The sequence below is a fragment of the Miniopterus natalensis genome, chromosome 10, assembly GCF_054644295.1.
Source record: "Miniopterus natalensis isolate mMinNat1 chromosome 10, mMinNat1.hap1, whole genome shotgun sequence".
In the NCBI taxonomy this organism is placed as follows: domain Eukaryota; kingdom Metazoa; phylum Chordata; class Mammalia; order Chiroptera; family Miniopteridae; genus Miniopterus; species Miniopterus natalensis.
This window is the reverse complement of record NC_142090.1, coordinates 6,735,167-6,751,577: the sequence shown is the minus strand read 5'-3', so window position 1 is coordinate 6,751,577 and position 16,411 is coordinate 6,735,167. Positions and strand designations below refer to the sequence as shown.

Below are 16,411 nucleotides of genomic sequence, written 5' to 3'. Positions count from 1 at the left end.
TATATATGGAGAGTACTATATAGAAATTGAAACTCATCTTGGTACTATTTTAGTTAATTCTCTAGTTTTAGGTAGTTGATGAATGTATTTTATCTAGTTAAGTGCTTCAGCTAATTTTTTAAATCACTGTACTTGGCTTCTAACCTTTTCCTATCGCTTCTCTACAGGTTTCAGGACAATTATTCCTTGAGCTTCTTTATTTTGCCATTGGAAATGTATGTGTGTTGAATTATTGATTAGGCTGTGAACCAAAAATCATAGGCATATATGCTTTCCTTCCTTATTAACAGAGAACCACATTGCACACACATTAAAAACCTACTTGACTCTAAAGTAAAGAACCAAATGTGTTCTGATATGAGGGTTTTGAACATTTCTCTCCAAATCGTTGCCAAATGAACAAACACACATAAATACCTGATCCATAAGAGACAATCAGAAAAAGTTTCAAGAAATTCTCTATTTATATTTGATTTTGTGTTATATAAGACAACACCTCATTCCAAGGTATCATTATGTCAGACCATTCATAGAATTTCATGACTATATAATAGTTAAGATATGAATTTGACCTTCCCTGCCCTCTGAACCCCAAGACACATCTTCGAGGCCAGCTTTACTCTGGCTCCTGTCTCCCTTACTTCCAATACCCCATATAAAAATCTCAGGTACTATATGGAAAGGTCTTAGCATCTTTCTCACCAAAGTGTGGGAAGGCTCATAGAAATGTTTTTATCTACCAACACCTAGCTTGGCATTATCTAAGGAGAAAGAGAGTAAGAAGTCAATGCTAATCTTGAAGTCATTATCTCATAAGGATGGTGCTCTGCTTCCTCCAAGCTCCACTGATTCTCTCTGGGGCAAGACTGAGATCCAGGAACCATCCAAATACTTAGGGGGTGTAATTTGCAACGTGGTCCCAGGAGTATCTTTGTCCTTATTAGTATTCAAGTTTTATGTGTATAGATCCAGTTGGGTATTAGGTCAATAATCCCAGCTCCTTTTCTTCTGAACATCTATCCCCAGGGCCCAGAGAAATGGAGACAGAAAGACAAACAACTTCTGGTTCTCCTGGTAGAGATGGTGTCTGTGTCCTTTGCATCTTTGTCCCATCTCCCTGAGGCACCCTCAGAAACAATATAGCAGGGCCTGGGTGGCAATGACCTCACTATAAAACCTTTACAGATGGTGCTCACAGTGAGCAGGCCCAAGTCTATGCATCAGCTTTGTCAAAAGAACAGGGACGACTCCTGCACCTGCCAAGGCCCTCTTTCTGAGACTGTTGGAGGGATCAAGATCTTCACCTGTGACCTTCAAAATCTCTCCTTGTTTCTGTGCTATTTCCCCTAAATCTAATATCTCAGAGATAAGAAGACTAGGGCTGGTGCCACAGTGAGTAAAGGGCCTTTGCAAAGTGTGGTAATTTGGAGAAGCTGGGGTCTGGAGGAAGGAAGGGGTCCAGGAATCAGCATACTGAATGGGAGGTACAGAGTCAGCTATGGGCAGGCAGGTTTCTGGGCTTAAGACAGGGTTGGAATTTGCAGATCTGGAGTTATAAGCAGCCCATTGAGAATGATCTTGTATGTCATGAATTGTCATGTAGCGGGTGTACACTTCTATGGAACACCTTAGGATTTCCCTTTTGGAGCTCCCTGTGGCCATATGGTTGGTGGGATGGCAGCCAGAGAAAATGAAAGAAGAGTCAAAGAACTTGATTAAATTCTAGGGCATGTACTTTGGATGTTACTCCTAATGTAATGCCTGCCATCCATCCATCCATCCATCCATCCATCCATCCATCCATCCATCCATCCATCCAAATGTATTGGGCACTATTCAAAAGCACTGGGGCCCAGAAACAGTATCTGCTCAGAACCAGAGGAGAAGCCCTGTAAGAGGCTGAGATAGGAGGGGAAATATTATATTTTTAACTTTTTACATAGATAACCACATGCCTTGACCCTGTACCATAACTTACTTCTAGGAATGCTGAACAGATTAGGGATGTTGGTCTGCTTGTCACCAGAAGGGAGACAGCCAGATTTTCCTGCATAGCATCAGGAAGTAAAAAACTTACTAACATTTACTAAAGTCCTAAACCTAGTGAACATTAGAAAATGGACCTCTATGAAACTGTATTTGTAAATCTCATTTCCTAATTCATTTACTCATATATTTACTCGTGATCATTGATTGAGCACCTGCAATGTGCACACATTATATAACAAGAGCAATTAAAATGAGAAGAAAAAAATGGGAACAGAATTTAAAAGCTAAATAAATTAGAAAGTAAAACTACATGAGAATATGGCTATGGGCCTTTCTCAAAAACAAAATGAGTAGTCATTCTGTAAAACTACTTATTCTATGGCTGCCATCGGGATGGTAAAAATGTGGATCTTGCCATCAAAGTGAATAAAATTCTGTCAGAATGGAAACATTACATGATACCCTGTGCCCTCTTATACTAGTTACCTGAACAGATTGTGTTTCTACTTTAGTGTGGATGAAAGGATCTGATGTGATGGCTCTGAGAAGGATTGCTAGCTGAGTCAACACACAGTGCGCACCATAAATGCCCTTTCTGTTTAATGACTAATCCAGATCTGCATTTGCTCCTCAGCTCACAGCACACTGCAGCACCCACCCAGGACTGTCGCCAGGGCATGATGGAAAATCAGACATGGGTCACAGAATTCGTTCTCCTGGGATTCCTGCTCAGCCCAAACATGCAGATGCTCCTCTTCGGGCTCTTCTCCCTGTTCTACGCCTTCACCCTGCTGGGCAACGGGGTCATCCTGGGGCTCATCTGGCTGGACTCCCGACTGCACACCCCCATGTACTTCTTCCTCTCACACCTGGCTATCGTCGATATTTCATATGCTTCCAACAATGTCCCCAAGATGCTGGAGAACCTTCTGAACAAGAAAAAAACTATCTCCTTTGTCCCATGCATAATACAGACCTTTTTATACATGGCTTTTGCTCACACTGAGTGTCTTCTCTTGGTAATGATGTCTTATGATCGGTACGTGGCCATCTGCCACCCCCTCCATTACTCTGTCATCATGAGCTGGAGAGTGTGCACGGCCCTGGCCACCACTTCCTGGGTATGTGGCTCTCTCCTGGCTCTGGTCCACGTGGTTCTCATCCTGAGGCTGCCCTTCTGTGGGCCTCATGAAATCAACCACTTCTTCTGTGAGATCCTGTCTGTCCTCAGGCTGGCCTGCGCCGACACTAGGCTCAACCAGCTGGTCATCTTTGCTGCTTCTGTATTTATCTTAGTGGGGCCCCTCAGCTTGGTGCTGGTGTCCTACACACGTATCCTCTTTGCCATCCTGAGGATCCAGTCTGGGGAGGGCCGCAGAAAGGCCTTCTCCACCTGCTCCTCCCACCTCTGCGTGGTCGGGCTCTTCTTTGGCAGCGCCATCGTCATGTACATGGCCCCCAAATCCCGCCACCCTGAGGAACAGCAGAAGATCCTTTCCCTGTTTTACAGCCTTTTCAACCCCATGCTGAACCCGTTGATCTACAGCCTGAGGAATGCAGAGGTCAAGGGCGCCCTGAGGCGAGTGAAGGGGAAACAGAGAGCAGTGTGAGGGATGCTGGGGATAGTCTTGGAGGTGGAAGGTTTGTTCTCTGTGAGATCTGGAGGGATGGCAATGTACACACTCAAAAATCTCATGTCTTAGATTTCTGCTATCAAGAATATATATTAATCAGATTCTGTCATTAACATGGGGTACTGTCCAGAACACGGAGCACAAACAGAGTGATGAAGAGCAGACCCTGAGACAAGAGGGACAAAGTGGGGAGGCACAGGGGCAGAAAGCCAGGGACTCGTACAGCCAATTCCCAGCACAGCCTGAGATCTGGTTTCTTTCTGTGGAGGATTTGTTCTCTCCAATCTCCTCTTAGATTCCTCTGTAATTTCCATTGCCCTTATTGCTGTACAAATATGCTAACAATCTGTAATATCTGCTGCTACAAGAGTGCACCTCTAGCAAGGCAGAATTCTCACCTTGGATACCCAGACCCCCGTGGGGAAATGCAGGGAGGACTGTGGTCGAGCCAGCTCCCTGCTCTGCAATGTAACGTCAGAGACGATGACATTTGATCTGATAAAACATCTGCATCTGAGCCTAATGAATCTATTCCTGGGCAAAGTTTAATTATATGAAATTTTAATATGAGAGACAGAAATATCTGAATCTTTGTTTCATTTCATTCTGCACCATTTGATTAGAAGGAGTGTGTATTTAGAATAAATATGAGTCAGTTACTAGGGAGAGTTGCCTTTCCCAGGGTCCAGGTGACAGAGCTGGATGCAGGTGATGATTGCCCATGAGGATGAGAATTACATAAAACATTATAGGAGTAGGGAAATATTGTGAAAGGAAGAAAGCATCAGGGGAGCCTAATAGCTTGACGGAACATTGTAGACCCCCCCACTTAGAACAAAAACCAGGACAGAGTTAGATAAGGATTTGTAGGAACCTCAACAAAATTCCAAAGAACATCTGCTCCAGGGGCTAGAAATCACTCTTCTGGACCCAAGCGGTCAGAATGATATGGAAGAGGGATCTGATTTCTTTCAACACAAGTTCGGGACCTAAGTGGCCAGCACAGTAGGGTAACTGATTTCTTTAACACAGTAATCATGGTGTCTCCTGAATTCCCTTCCTCTCTACTCTTGTAGTTTCATGTGCCATTCAAGTGTGTGATATGTGCGGTAGTGTATTATCTGCTTTCTCTGGATCTGTTTTTCACCCCGATTTCTCATATGCCATTGTCACTTCGTATCTTTCTTTTCCCATGAAATTAGGAAGCAAAAGGGGAGCTTTTCTCTTCCACCCTCCTGTTTCCCTCAGTTCTCAAAGAGACTCACTGCTGACTATTCTACTCATTGACTCTTTTAGTCATTGACTATTCTGCTCATTGCCTATTACTACTCATTAGTTCACTTGGGCAAAAGATTTTGTCTCTGGCCATTAGTCTTCTTATCTCCACAGCATCAGGACATTTCTAGCCCCAGATCCTTGTTTTATGCTCCCCACCCAAATGTATGAACAATTTGAATAAAGCAATAAATATTGGCTCTAAATGTAACAAAAGCATTATGGAATTATGGAGTGCCCTGTTATATAGGTAAAAAGAAAAAACAGGCAGTCTTTTTCATTAGAAATGTTTTTTTAGCTATACCTAGAAAAATTATTTTCTCTAAAATATGTATATCTTGTGTTAAGGTTAAAACCCTAAAAAGGAAGAGAAAGAGAAAAATATAGGATAATTTCTCTCACATAAAACACAGCCATAGGTTTGAGTTTAGCAGGGCCTACTAGGAAAATTTCTAGCAGGGCCCACTAGGAATTAGGGATGGCATTCACTCTCATCATGTCAGTTCAAAAATACTGGCATGACAACGGGCCTAGAACCAAGTTTCTGCCCAGGCAACTGTATGATGGGTTATAAAGAGATGCCCTCCAGCAGGTCAGAGAAGGGGCTCAGACTGAGAAATAAAACAATAAAACAAAACTATTTTATTAATAAACTATAGGAAATGTCAGAGCAGATGAGAGATTTCTACTAACTGTTTTAATATTTGAGTTTTAGGATTCGAATAAGCAAATTATATTTTGCTCTTATGACTTCTTTATATATATTCTTCTAGCAATGGTCACCGATTTCAAAGAGCTGAGAAACAAAAAAGGATGCATTTTATTTATGCTGAGGATTCTGTGCGGTATGTCCCAAGTATTATCCTAGTTACAGTTCACCAATAACACTGTGAAGTAGACATTATTATTATTACTATTATTATTATTTTACTGTTGACACTATCACAGATGTCCTGCATTTTTCTCCCCTTTTCCCACCTCCACCCAGCCCAGGCTCTCCTTCCCTCTGCCCATCACCACAATGTTGTCTGTGTCCATGGGCCATGCATGTATGTTCTTTGTCTCTACCTATTTCCCCCTTCATAGATAAGAAAACAAACTTTCAAGTAATTTAGTAATTTGGCCTACACCACAGAGCCAGTAATAGGACCTAGCAGGGGGTTTAACTAATCATACCGATTCCAAACCCACACTGCTCATTAGCTTTCTTCCCAAAATATCACAGATTTTAGCTCAACATGCGTGAGGGTTGGCATCCACATGACAGAGCAGAGAAGGGGAAACAAAAGAAGAGTTTACATTATTCTGGTTAAAGCACTAACTCCAGAAAGAACACATATGTTATCCAGCCCTCATTGGAGATGCAGTGCTCCCTTTGAATAGAGTAGAAACTCGCACCTTAGTGGCCTAAACATGCCCCTTAACGACTCCTTTTCAATGCCTCTCTGTAAATAACAGCAGCCCCAGAGGGCACTGCTGCAGAGGCAGAACCTGAGTAAGACACCCTGCTTGGTCAGCATCTCCTCTTACCTAGGGTTCTGGTCTTTTGCCCGTCACCAAATTTACCCATTTATTTCTTTTGCTTAGGAGGAAAGCTCTCTAGAAGCTTCCCCAGCTCTCCCATATATAGACTAGTATGGCCCTACCTCACTTTCACTCCAGCTGATAGGACTGAAGGAAAGCAGGGACCTAGCACAGGCACAGATTGAGACATATCCTATTTAGGACTCACATCCTTGTTGTGCCACAGCACCTAACCATAATATAGCCTCCCAATCAGAGGTTTAATCTTAGGTCAGACTAAGGGGGGTGTCTAAGACAAAAGGGGGGAAGATTCTGTGCCCATCTGTGTCGGGATTCAATTTCACAGGAAAGTGGCTGGAAGCAGAAGGCTGAGACCCTAGGAGATGTGGGAGGTCAGCAATAGGTGGTGCTGTGGCTATAGATGGACAAGAACTGCATTCTCATGCACTGAGATTCCCAAAGTGTGATTAGGATGAGAGACCCAGTGTGAGCAGCAAGAGGAGAGTGAGGGACTGTGCCTCTAGTTTCCTGATCAATATGTGGTGTCAGAGAAGGTGAAGGGACAAACAGGTTCTGGGTGGGGCAAATAGGTCAGCCACATTGGTGGTAGCAGGGACCAGCATGGTCAGTGGCCAGGGGCAGTGTTTCTGGTGGAGACAAAGAAGGGACAGGCTGAGCAGCATGCAGTTGGCCGTGAAGTATGTTATATTGTCCATGATCTTGTTCCACTGACACTCAGTGTTCTCAAGGTGCTCAGGTTTCTGTCCACTGCAAGGCTGGGGAGCTTAGGAGGTGGGGGCAGCTCACCTCGATCCCACAGCAGTAGTGGCAGAGGTAGCAGACGTGGCTTGGACACTGCATTTGAAGGCCTCCTGCTGGCAGAGCCCAGTGGGGAACTGCTCCTTGGTGGGAGGTCTGAAGGCTTCTCACCCTGCATCTCTTTAACCACAATCAGTGAACCTGGCAAGCACTTCCTCTGTGACTCAGCAGCAGGGAGCAGTCTGGGGCTGGTCAGAGAGCACTGTGGCCTCTGAATCAGGCTTCTGGGGAGGCAGGACATCTCCCGCAGGGCTGTGTGAGCTTGTGGCCACGGGCCTTCAGAACAAGAGCCCATGGAAGACATCTGAGCCACCCCACTGAAGCTGTCTTGTGGGCGTTTGGGATGCAGGTTCAGAGGCCCAGGGCTGCACTTGCTGGAAGTGGGACTGTGTTGGTGTCCTGGGGCCTAGATGCTGGTGGTAGATCCCCACCGCTGTGGGGACTGGTCCCTTCATCCTGTCTGTTGGTCTCCACCTGACCCTCTTGACTCTTTGGGGGCTTCTGTTGGCCCTTCGTCTCCATCTTCTTTGGACAAAGAAGTGTGATGGTTGTGGATGGTCCCAGCTTCACAGCCTTGACTACCTGCTCAGGCTGTGAACGCGGGAGAGAAAATCTGGGCCCTGGAGGAGGGATGTGGATGGTTCCTGAGTTTCCAAACCTGATGGAATGGGGAGCAGACAGCACCGGCTTCTTTGCAGGGTTCTTCTGGCTCCCAGAGGGGAGGATCCCCACAGGGGAGTCCACGGCCTGCAGGAGAAGGGACCGCCTCCTGGGTGGATGTCAGGGCCTGATGGTAAAGCTGCAGGATCCCTGTGGACCATCCTGTGACCAGGTACCAGCACAGGTGCAGGAGCAGGGAGGTGGTCCCGGCCAGGTGAGGTCTCATCTCGGCTGACAGGGAAAACAACCAGGTGACGTCCACTGGGCGAGGGACTGAGGGGCAGCCTGAGAGACAAAACTAACAGAGCAAGTGGCCCATGGAGGGCTGGTTGTGAGCCAAACAGCTGAGAATAGCGCAGGACACTGGGGGAGCGTGTCCCTCCTTCCTGCTCCTCTCCTGCCCCAGGGGACTCTGAGGGAACTTCATTCAGGGGCTTCTGACCTCTCCCTGGACACCTCGCCTAAGAAGGTGGGCTTGCAAGTCCTGTGCAGGGAGAGAGAGGTCACAGGGAAAGGGGCTCAATGGCTGGCCAACTGCTGTGGGCTTCCCTGTGCCCTGGGGTGGGTGGCAGCTGTTTAGTGGTTGGTGACCTGCAATGGGGACTGTGCCAGACCTCGGGGGGGGGCATCCCCAGTGCTCACTCCGCCTGGGCGTTGTCTCTGTGGCCCCTCAGCACCTCCCTCGGGTCTGGACTGAGGCGAGGGAGCCCTGCAGCGGAGACGTGGCCCACCTCCTGCGGGGGCCTCCCAGGGTCCCTGTGAGGCGTGGGGTCAGGTGCGCTTTCTCCGTGGCCATCAGTCACCAGCCAGGTGCCAAGGGGTCTGAGGGGTGGAAGCCGAGCCCTGTGCTGACAGGGTCTGCACCCCGACGTCCCCTGCTGGCAGGTAGGCCCCTTCTTCACTTCTCAGGAACCTGCCCATCCAGGTGCCTGTTTCCACCTTTGTAAGGGGGGATATTTCTTCCCTGGAAAGGGGCCCTCATACCCGTTATCCAAGACACCCCGGTTTTCTCTTCAAAAACCTGAGAAATGTGTAAAAGATAAAAATATGGCTCAAGGAACCCAGAGTCAGAGAAAATGGAATTGAACAATATGGAAGGTATTTTTTCAAAACTGTAGGAAAAAACTTCAGTGGATCACAATTCCTATAATCAGAGCCCAGGCATCTGCCAAATGAAGTGTCTGTGTCTTGGGCTGTGCTTAATAATCTCTAACAAATTCCTCTTATTTATCATTTTTCAAGATTCCAAGTAAAACATTGAACTTTTGAGCTTTTAACACAATTACTCCATAAATGCAATTAATTTCCAATTTCTATCAATTATACACTGGCCATTGCTTTCTGAATATTTGTTCGTTTTTGACTTGAGTATTTATTTTATCAAAAGCCAACTTTTGTAAACCAATTTTAAGATGACTTACTTTGGGAGTTATTTCAGTCACCGATGTGTTGATTTTTACTTCTTGTACTTGCAAGTAGAAAGCATATTCAGATTCTAGTGGACCTCGCTGTAACCATGAGAGTTACAAATGCAGGTTGAACTACCGTCTGCGATCACAGAAAATGCCCAGTGCTGAAGGTCATGTAACTATCCCAGAACATGTTTATGTCAACTAAGAGCTGACTGTGTTGTGTCACTTTCCTTTGTACACATTTGTTTTGTGTCTGTGTGTGTTTTGCTCTGACCACTTTGAGAAGTTGTCTGCAAGGTAAAGGACTGTCACCTGGATAGGCCCTAGAAAACACGTGATCTGGAGAAGGGTGTGTTTCCCTAGGTAAAGTCTGTTTGGTACCCTAAGCGTTATATTTAATTCTTTATTGTCTTTGTTCTATTATTTTTTTTTTACTTTTTATATATGATGGTCAGATGATGACAAACATAGAAAACTATGTCCTAAACTATTGTTTTCACAGGATCAGTTGGCTCCTAATTTTGTCACCTATATGTCAGTTTTTAGATTTTCTGATTTTCTGCAGATCACCTGTAATGTAAAAAGAAAAGGGAGGAAGATAGGTGGCAATATTTATGGACTGACTGGCCTGCACCAGGCTTTTCATAGGACCAGTGGCCATCTTTGGTGTTTCTAAATGTGTGTTTGTCCTCATCATGGATGTGTAGGGTCAGAGCAGAGGGGACATGCTCTCAAAACTTGATGAACTGAGCTCAGTTTTCCCTGAGAGCTTACTGAGCAGGGCTGTTGATTACTGATCACTTAAGCCATCTGTCTAGACTGTAGACATAGCATCGCCTGGTGACTAGAATCCTTGTGCCAACCTGTCAGCCTTCCCTTCCCTTGATGGCTGTTAAAGATGCACAGACAGATGCTGCTTCTTGGACCTTAATCTGTGCTCCATACTGATCATCTCCTTCATTTCCCCGCAGCCTTTCTCTAGACAGGCAGCCCGCCCAACTGACTACATTTGGGTCCACTGTTGCATCTTCCTGCCACTCTGAGATTGTATCAGAGCACCTTGAGTGGACTTCTGGAGGCCCCCAAAACTCTCTGGTCACATATTTCCTGATATGTTCTTGTTATCAAGGCTCTGATAAAATTTACAGACTAAGTGTCTTACCACTAACTTGTTGATGCTGCCATTTGTGAAGAGCAAAGTGAATTACCAATCTGTCAATAATGTGTTTCTCTTAGCTGCTTAAAAATTATATTTTCACTCTTGTTGCTGAGGTCAGCCCCTGCTTTTGGGTTTAAATACTAATTTTTTGTGTTTTGGATTTTAGTTAGAATGCATGTTACAAATGTGAAGGACTGACTTAACGGCAAGAGGAATCTGTTTCCTCCTAATTTTCATTTATGCTATGACCTTTCTTATTGTCTTAAATTTTTCCAGCTTATTGAGATATAGTTGACATACAGTACTGTGTAAGTTTAAGGTGCACAGCATAATGATTTGACTTACAAATACTGTGAAATGATCACCACCACAAGTCATTCATAATCTTGTATAGATAGAATAAAAGGAAAGAAAATTTTTTTTTCCTTTTGCGATGAGAACTCTTAGAATTTACTCTCTCAGCAGCTTCCAAGCACAGCACACAGCATTGCTAACTATGGCCACTGTGCTGTACAATACATCCCTAGCAATTATTTATCTCATAACTGGATGTTTGTAGCTTTTTATCACCTTTATCCCGTTCCCCTCCAACCACCTCCCTCTTCTGGTAACCACAGAGCTGGTCTCTTTTTCTATGAATTGGTTTAGTTTATTTTTTTAGATCCCACATATAAGTGAGATCATAGAGTATTTGTCTTTCTCTGACTATTTCAGTTGGCCTAATGCTCTCACATCCATTCATGTTGTTGTAAAAGGCAGGACTTCCTTCTTTTCTACGGCTGAATGATATTCCGTTGTAAGTATGTGCCACAGTTTTTTGTTCATCTGTCCATAGAAACTTAGGTTGTTTCCATGTCTTGACTATTGTAAATAATGCTGTAGTAAACATGGGGGTGCAGCTATCTCTTAGACATAATGGTTTTGTTCCTTCAGATATATTCCCAGAAGTGAAATTCCTGGATAGTGTGGTAGTTCTATTTTTATTTTTATAAGGAACCTCCATACTGTTTTTCATAGTGGATGGACCAATTTACAGTCCCACCAACAGTGCATGTTTCCTCTTTTCTCCACATCCTCGCCAGCATTTATCTCTTGTCTTTTTGATGATCCCTATTTTGACAGGTGAGAGGTACCATCTCCATGTAGGTTTGATACGCATTTCCCTTATGATTAGTGATACTGGGCACCTTTCCATGTACCTCTTGACCATGTATATGTCTTCACTGGGAAAATGTCTATTCAGATCCTTTGCCCATTTTTTGATGGAGTTATCTGATTTTTTTGCTATTAAGTTCTATGCATTTTTTATATATTTTGGATATTAATCCTTTATGAGATATATGGTTTGCAAATATTTTTTCCCCTTTTGTAGGTTATGTTGTCATTTTACTAATCGTTTCTTTTGCTGTCCAAAGGTTTTTAGTTTGATGGTGTCTCACTTGTTTATTTTGATTGCCAAGACCCATGTCAAGGAGTTTTTTTTCTGTGTTATCTTCTAGAAATGTTATGGTTTTTGGTCTTTTATTTAAGAGAGTGTTTCCTGGTGAGAGTTTTCCTTCGTTTTGGCTCTGCATTTAAATCCTACCAAATAGGATTTAACAAGTCCCCTTGGGATGGCTTACCCCGTTTCTGACTCCTTCACATGGTCCCCATGGCTTCCAGAGCTCCTGCTACCTGGTCTTACTTTATGAGTTGAGGAAAAAAAAAAATAGGACACATGTTCTGGGCAGATGTAACCTACAACTCAACCAGTGCTAGACAGGATGGGAAACGTGGATGGTTCCATCTGCCCTGTTTGCCACTTGCTCTTTTTGGGGGGTTAGTAGGTGGGGAATGTTGGAGTTCTTGAAGCTATAATAAACCCAAGTGTGCGGTATTGTAACTTAGGAAGGAGCCCAGAAATTATTCTGGTGCTTCTAAGTGGATGGTCATGGACCCACAGAGAGTGAAGGAATCATCAACATCACTGTCTTGTCGGAAATGTCCCTCTGGAGAAAACCAGAGACAAGTCCCTGGAGAACCCCTTGTCCCTGGAAGGAAGCAGATGGCAGTGTGCCTGGTGGGTCTTCATCTGCCAGACACCAAACACTCAGAGTCTACTGAGAGGTGGTGGAGCTAAGCAGAGAATAAATCTCTTCTGAGCGGAATCCTGTTGCTTCTGTAAGGGCACCTTTTCCCCTAAGAGATCCTTCTGGGACAGGAATTTCAACACTAACTCACAGATGCTACTCACTTTATTGGGGTACTTTTGTTTACCCTAACTCACATTCCCCTTGTCTTCTCGTTTTTAGCTGTACGTCTGTGGTAAGTTTCTCATGTTATTCAGTCTTTTTTCATGATACAATTTCAGAGACGCTCTAATGAAAAATCACAATGCAAATGGAATTGTTATTGCCTGGCAATGCCAGATGTCTTCTATTTATGGACTTACCTAATAGGATACTTTAAAGGTTATCATCTCCTAAATACATAGAATATAGATTATTTTCTTGGATGCATTTAGTGTTGAACTTCATGTTTAAATTATATAAGATAGCTGTTTGAGAGATTTGCTTGAAAATCTTTCCATTGTCCCATGAAATTAAGTCATTTTTGTGAAACAATGGACCTAATTGACCACAAATGAGATTGTTACAGAAGAGTGTCCTGAAGGTTTTATTTTTAAAAGTGAACTTCCATTTGTTGAGTTATTTAATATGAGAATTATCATCTTTCAAATCCTTTTAACAGTCTTGTCTTTCCAAGCATGTTCTATATGCCAGCAGACAGGAATTGTCTTGTATGTACTCAGCCGAGACCTGTTTAGCAAGTGTCTGTGGATTTTATGTTTTGTGTTTTAGCTACTTACATATACAAGGAAGGTGAGATGACACTCATTGGCCCTTCTAATTTAGTTTATTGTGTTCCTTCATCACATGACATTTTAGAAATAGTACCACTCTCTCCATTGGCCCCAAATGCTGCTAGAAAGCTGAAATGAAAATGGGTAACACTTTTCTGTACATTTAGGGCCAATGAATCCTATAGTTGGAATAGACCTCAGCATTCTTGTTCAAGTTCTCACATAACATGGGTATCCCATCTTGAATAGATGGTTATCCATCTCTGATTTAAAGCATTCACTGACATGAAGTTCAGTCCTAATAAAACAACCAGTTTCCTTCAAGGAGGTGATTCCAGTTGTTAAAAAGTTATTTCTTGGACTAAGATGAAGTCATCTCCCAATATTTCTACTGTGAATTCTGATTCTGCCTTTGAAACAGGGTAAAACCTTCACACTTTTGCTTATAAAACCTTGCAGATATTAACATATCAGAAAATTTGAATGGGTGACTGATAGATAGGAACTCGGTTATGAGTTTTCTGGGATTCTTATTTTAGTGAACTTCAGATGGATTCCGGACTGAGAAGGATGTGTAATCAGACAGACAAGGAAGCAGAAGCGATGGTTTAATTACAAGTCAAAGCTCAGAACACCCACGTGGTAGAAGTGCTTTCAAATAATTGATAAGCTGCAAAAAAGTAAAGATTCATGACAAATGATATCTTTATATAAGAGTTAAGCTATAAAATATGTTGAAGGTTCTATGAACAGGAGTATATAGGTAGGGCTTTAGCTCTAGTCTTGGATATTGATCAGGATTTTTAAAAAAAATTCCAGGCAATGACCCATCAAGAAATTCAACCAGCATTTTTACTGATGAAATAGAGTAGGAAATAATAAAGAAAATACCCAGTACCTTTCACACTTGCACATAATAAGGATTCAAGAGAATGTGGACATACATATAACTCTCTAACATATACATCATGCACACACATGCAGATGTAGAATATAAATATTTATTAGAGGCTAATAGGTGGCAGGTAACATCTGATCACAACACAGCAGGATCAGAGTAGACCATCTGTGGGTACAAAAGTCAGAAGACAAGGTCCTCTCTTTTAAATTTAGCTAAAGGTGTGGCACTCTGCCCGCCCTTCTCTCGACATAATTCAAGATTATGCCGCCGGTAAAGACCACAAGGCTAACAAGAAATCCATGTAACGGAGGCACAAATTTGTGAGGTCACCTGATAGGGGTCTCCGACGTGCTCCTTGAGCAGATACAGATGCAAGGCCACAGGCCACACTGTCCCCCGTGGCTCTGTGTGCACCGCGACGCAGGAACACACTCGGGTGAACCTCAGACGCGGCCACATGGACCGGGGAGCGTCCGCTGCTGTGAAGGCAGGTGGAGGAGTAACGTGTTCTGAACTGTGGCCAAGGTTTGGAAATACAGGTAAGGTTCCTGAATGCTGTCAGAGGATACTAGCGCTTAGCTTGTCACGGTGAAAAAATCCTGTGTCATTTGCAATGTGTAGTATTCACTTAGCAAGGGACAAATGTCATTGGAGATGTTTTCTGAGGGAGGAGGCAGTGACGCACAGATCCCCCGTGTGGAACATGTCCCTCAGGCCTTCAGACGTGCTGAGCTCCCTTCTCTCTCTCCCAGGGAAATGGGGGGAAACCAGACTTCTGTCACCGAGTTCCTCCTGCTGGGGTTTCCCCTGAGCCCAGGGACTCAGATGCTCCTCTTCGGGCTCTTCTCCCTGTTCTACGCCTTCACCCTGCTGGGCAACGGGGTCATCCTGGGGCTCGTCTGGCTGGACTCCCGCCTGCACACCCCCATGTACTTCTTCCTCTCACACCTGGCTGTCGTCGACATGTCCTACGCCTGCAACACGGTGCCCCAGATGCTGGTAAACCACCTGAGCCCAGCCAAGGCCATCTCCTTTGCTGGCTGCGTGACACAGACCTTCCTCTTCTTGAGCTTTGCTGTGACAGAATGTCTTCTCCTGGTGGTGATGTCCTATGACCGGTATGTGGCCATCTGCCACCCCCTCCGATATGCTGTCCTCGTGAGCTGGAGAGTCTGCATCAACCTGGCAGTGGCTTCCTGGACGTTAGGGGTCCTCCTGGCCCTGGCACATACAGTGTTACTCTTACCGTTGCCCTTCTGTGGGCCCCAGAAAGTGAATCACTTTTTCTGTGAGATTACAGCTCTTCTCAAGCTTGCCTGTGCGGACACCCACATTAACGAGATTGCGGTTTTGGCTGGGGCAGCGTCTGTGCTGGTGGGACCTCTGTCCTCCATCGTGGCTTCCTACGTTCACATTCTCCGGGCCATCCTGAAGATCCGGTCAGGGGCCGGACGCCAGAAAGTCTTCTCCACCTGCTCGTCCCACCTCTGCGTGGTTGGGCTCTTTTATGGCACAGCCATTGTCATGTATGTTGGGCCCCGACATGGGGACCCCACGGAGCAGAAGAAATATCTCCTCCTGTTCCACAGCCTTTTCAACCCCATGCTTAACCCCCTGATCTATAGTCTGAGGAACAGAGAAGTCAAAGCTGCCCTGAAGAGGGTGCTTGACAAGGAGAGATCTGCATGAAAGCCTCAACAATAATAAAATAGCTGAGTTTAAAGGGCCCCGAGGAGTCATCTCATCCAGTAGCCACACAAGATACACAGACATGCTCCAGGGCATCCTTCTCATCTTCAAATGCTCCTATGACTCCCTCCCAAGAGAGCCCATTCTGCCCAGGAAGCGAGAACCTCTGCCAACTGCCTGCCTGGAGCACACACTTTTAATATGGTGTGTGAGCTACTCTGAGTAAGAGGAAATGAATGCATATTCCATCATCCGGACTTGTAGGCAAAATGTAGAATAAAGCAAGGTTTCGGCAGAATATTTCAAATATAGGGGTTGAGAGAGATTGATTACATCGCAGTTATTTAGATATTTTAAATTTAGCAACTGTCATCTTCAAAAAAGGGTCTACATTTAAAATATTTTTTATATTCCCACATATTTCTGTGATAGTTAGTGATGTCTTCCAATGCATCACCAACTTAAATTAGGAAGAGTGTGAGCCATCCCTTGAAGGGAAGGAGAATG

The 16,411-nt window shown here is 44.4% G+C and overlaps 2 protein-coding genes across 2 annotated transcripts; both read left to right on the top strand.

Moving 5' to 3' along the window:
• Positions 1-2,666: 2,666 nt before the first annotated feature.
• LOC107523826 (olfactory receptor 2A5) lies at positions 2,667-3,599 on the top strand. Its single transcript, XM_016195514.2, has one exon. The coding sequence runs from the start codon at positions 2,667-2,669 to the stop codon at positions 3,597-3,599; it is 933 nt and encodes a 310-aa protein (XP_016051000.2).
• An 11,372-nt stretch (positions 3,600-14,971) lies between these two features.
• Positions 14,972-15,904, top strand: LOC107523827 (olfactory receptor 2A7-like). Its single transcript, XM_016195515.2, has one exon. The coding sequence runs from the start codon at positions 14,972-14,974 to the stop codon at positions 15,902-15,904; it is 933 nt and encodes a 310-aa protein (XP_016051001.2).
• The last annotated feature ends 507 nt before the right edge of the window (positions 15,905-16,411 follow it).

Excerpts from the sequence above, each read along its gene's own strand:
- LOC107523827 (XM_016195515.2), top strand. The coding sequence starts at position 14,972 with ATGGGGGGAAACCAGACTTCTGTCACCGAGTTCCTCCTGCTGGGGTTT.
- LOC107523826 (XM_016195514.2), top strand. The coding sequence starts at position 2,667 with ATGATGGAAAATCAGACATGGGTCACAGAATTCGTTCTCCTGGGATTC.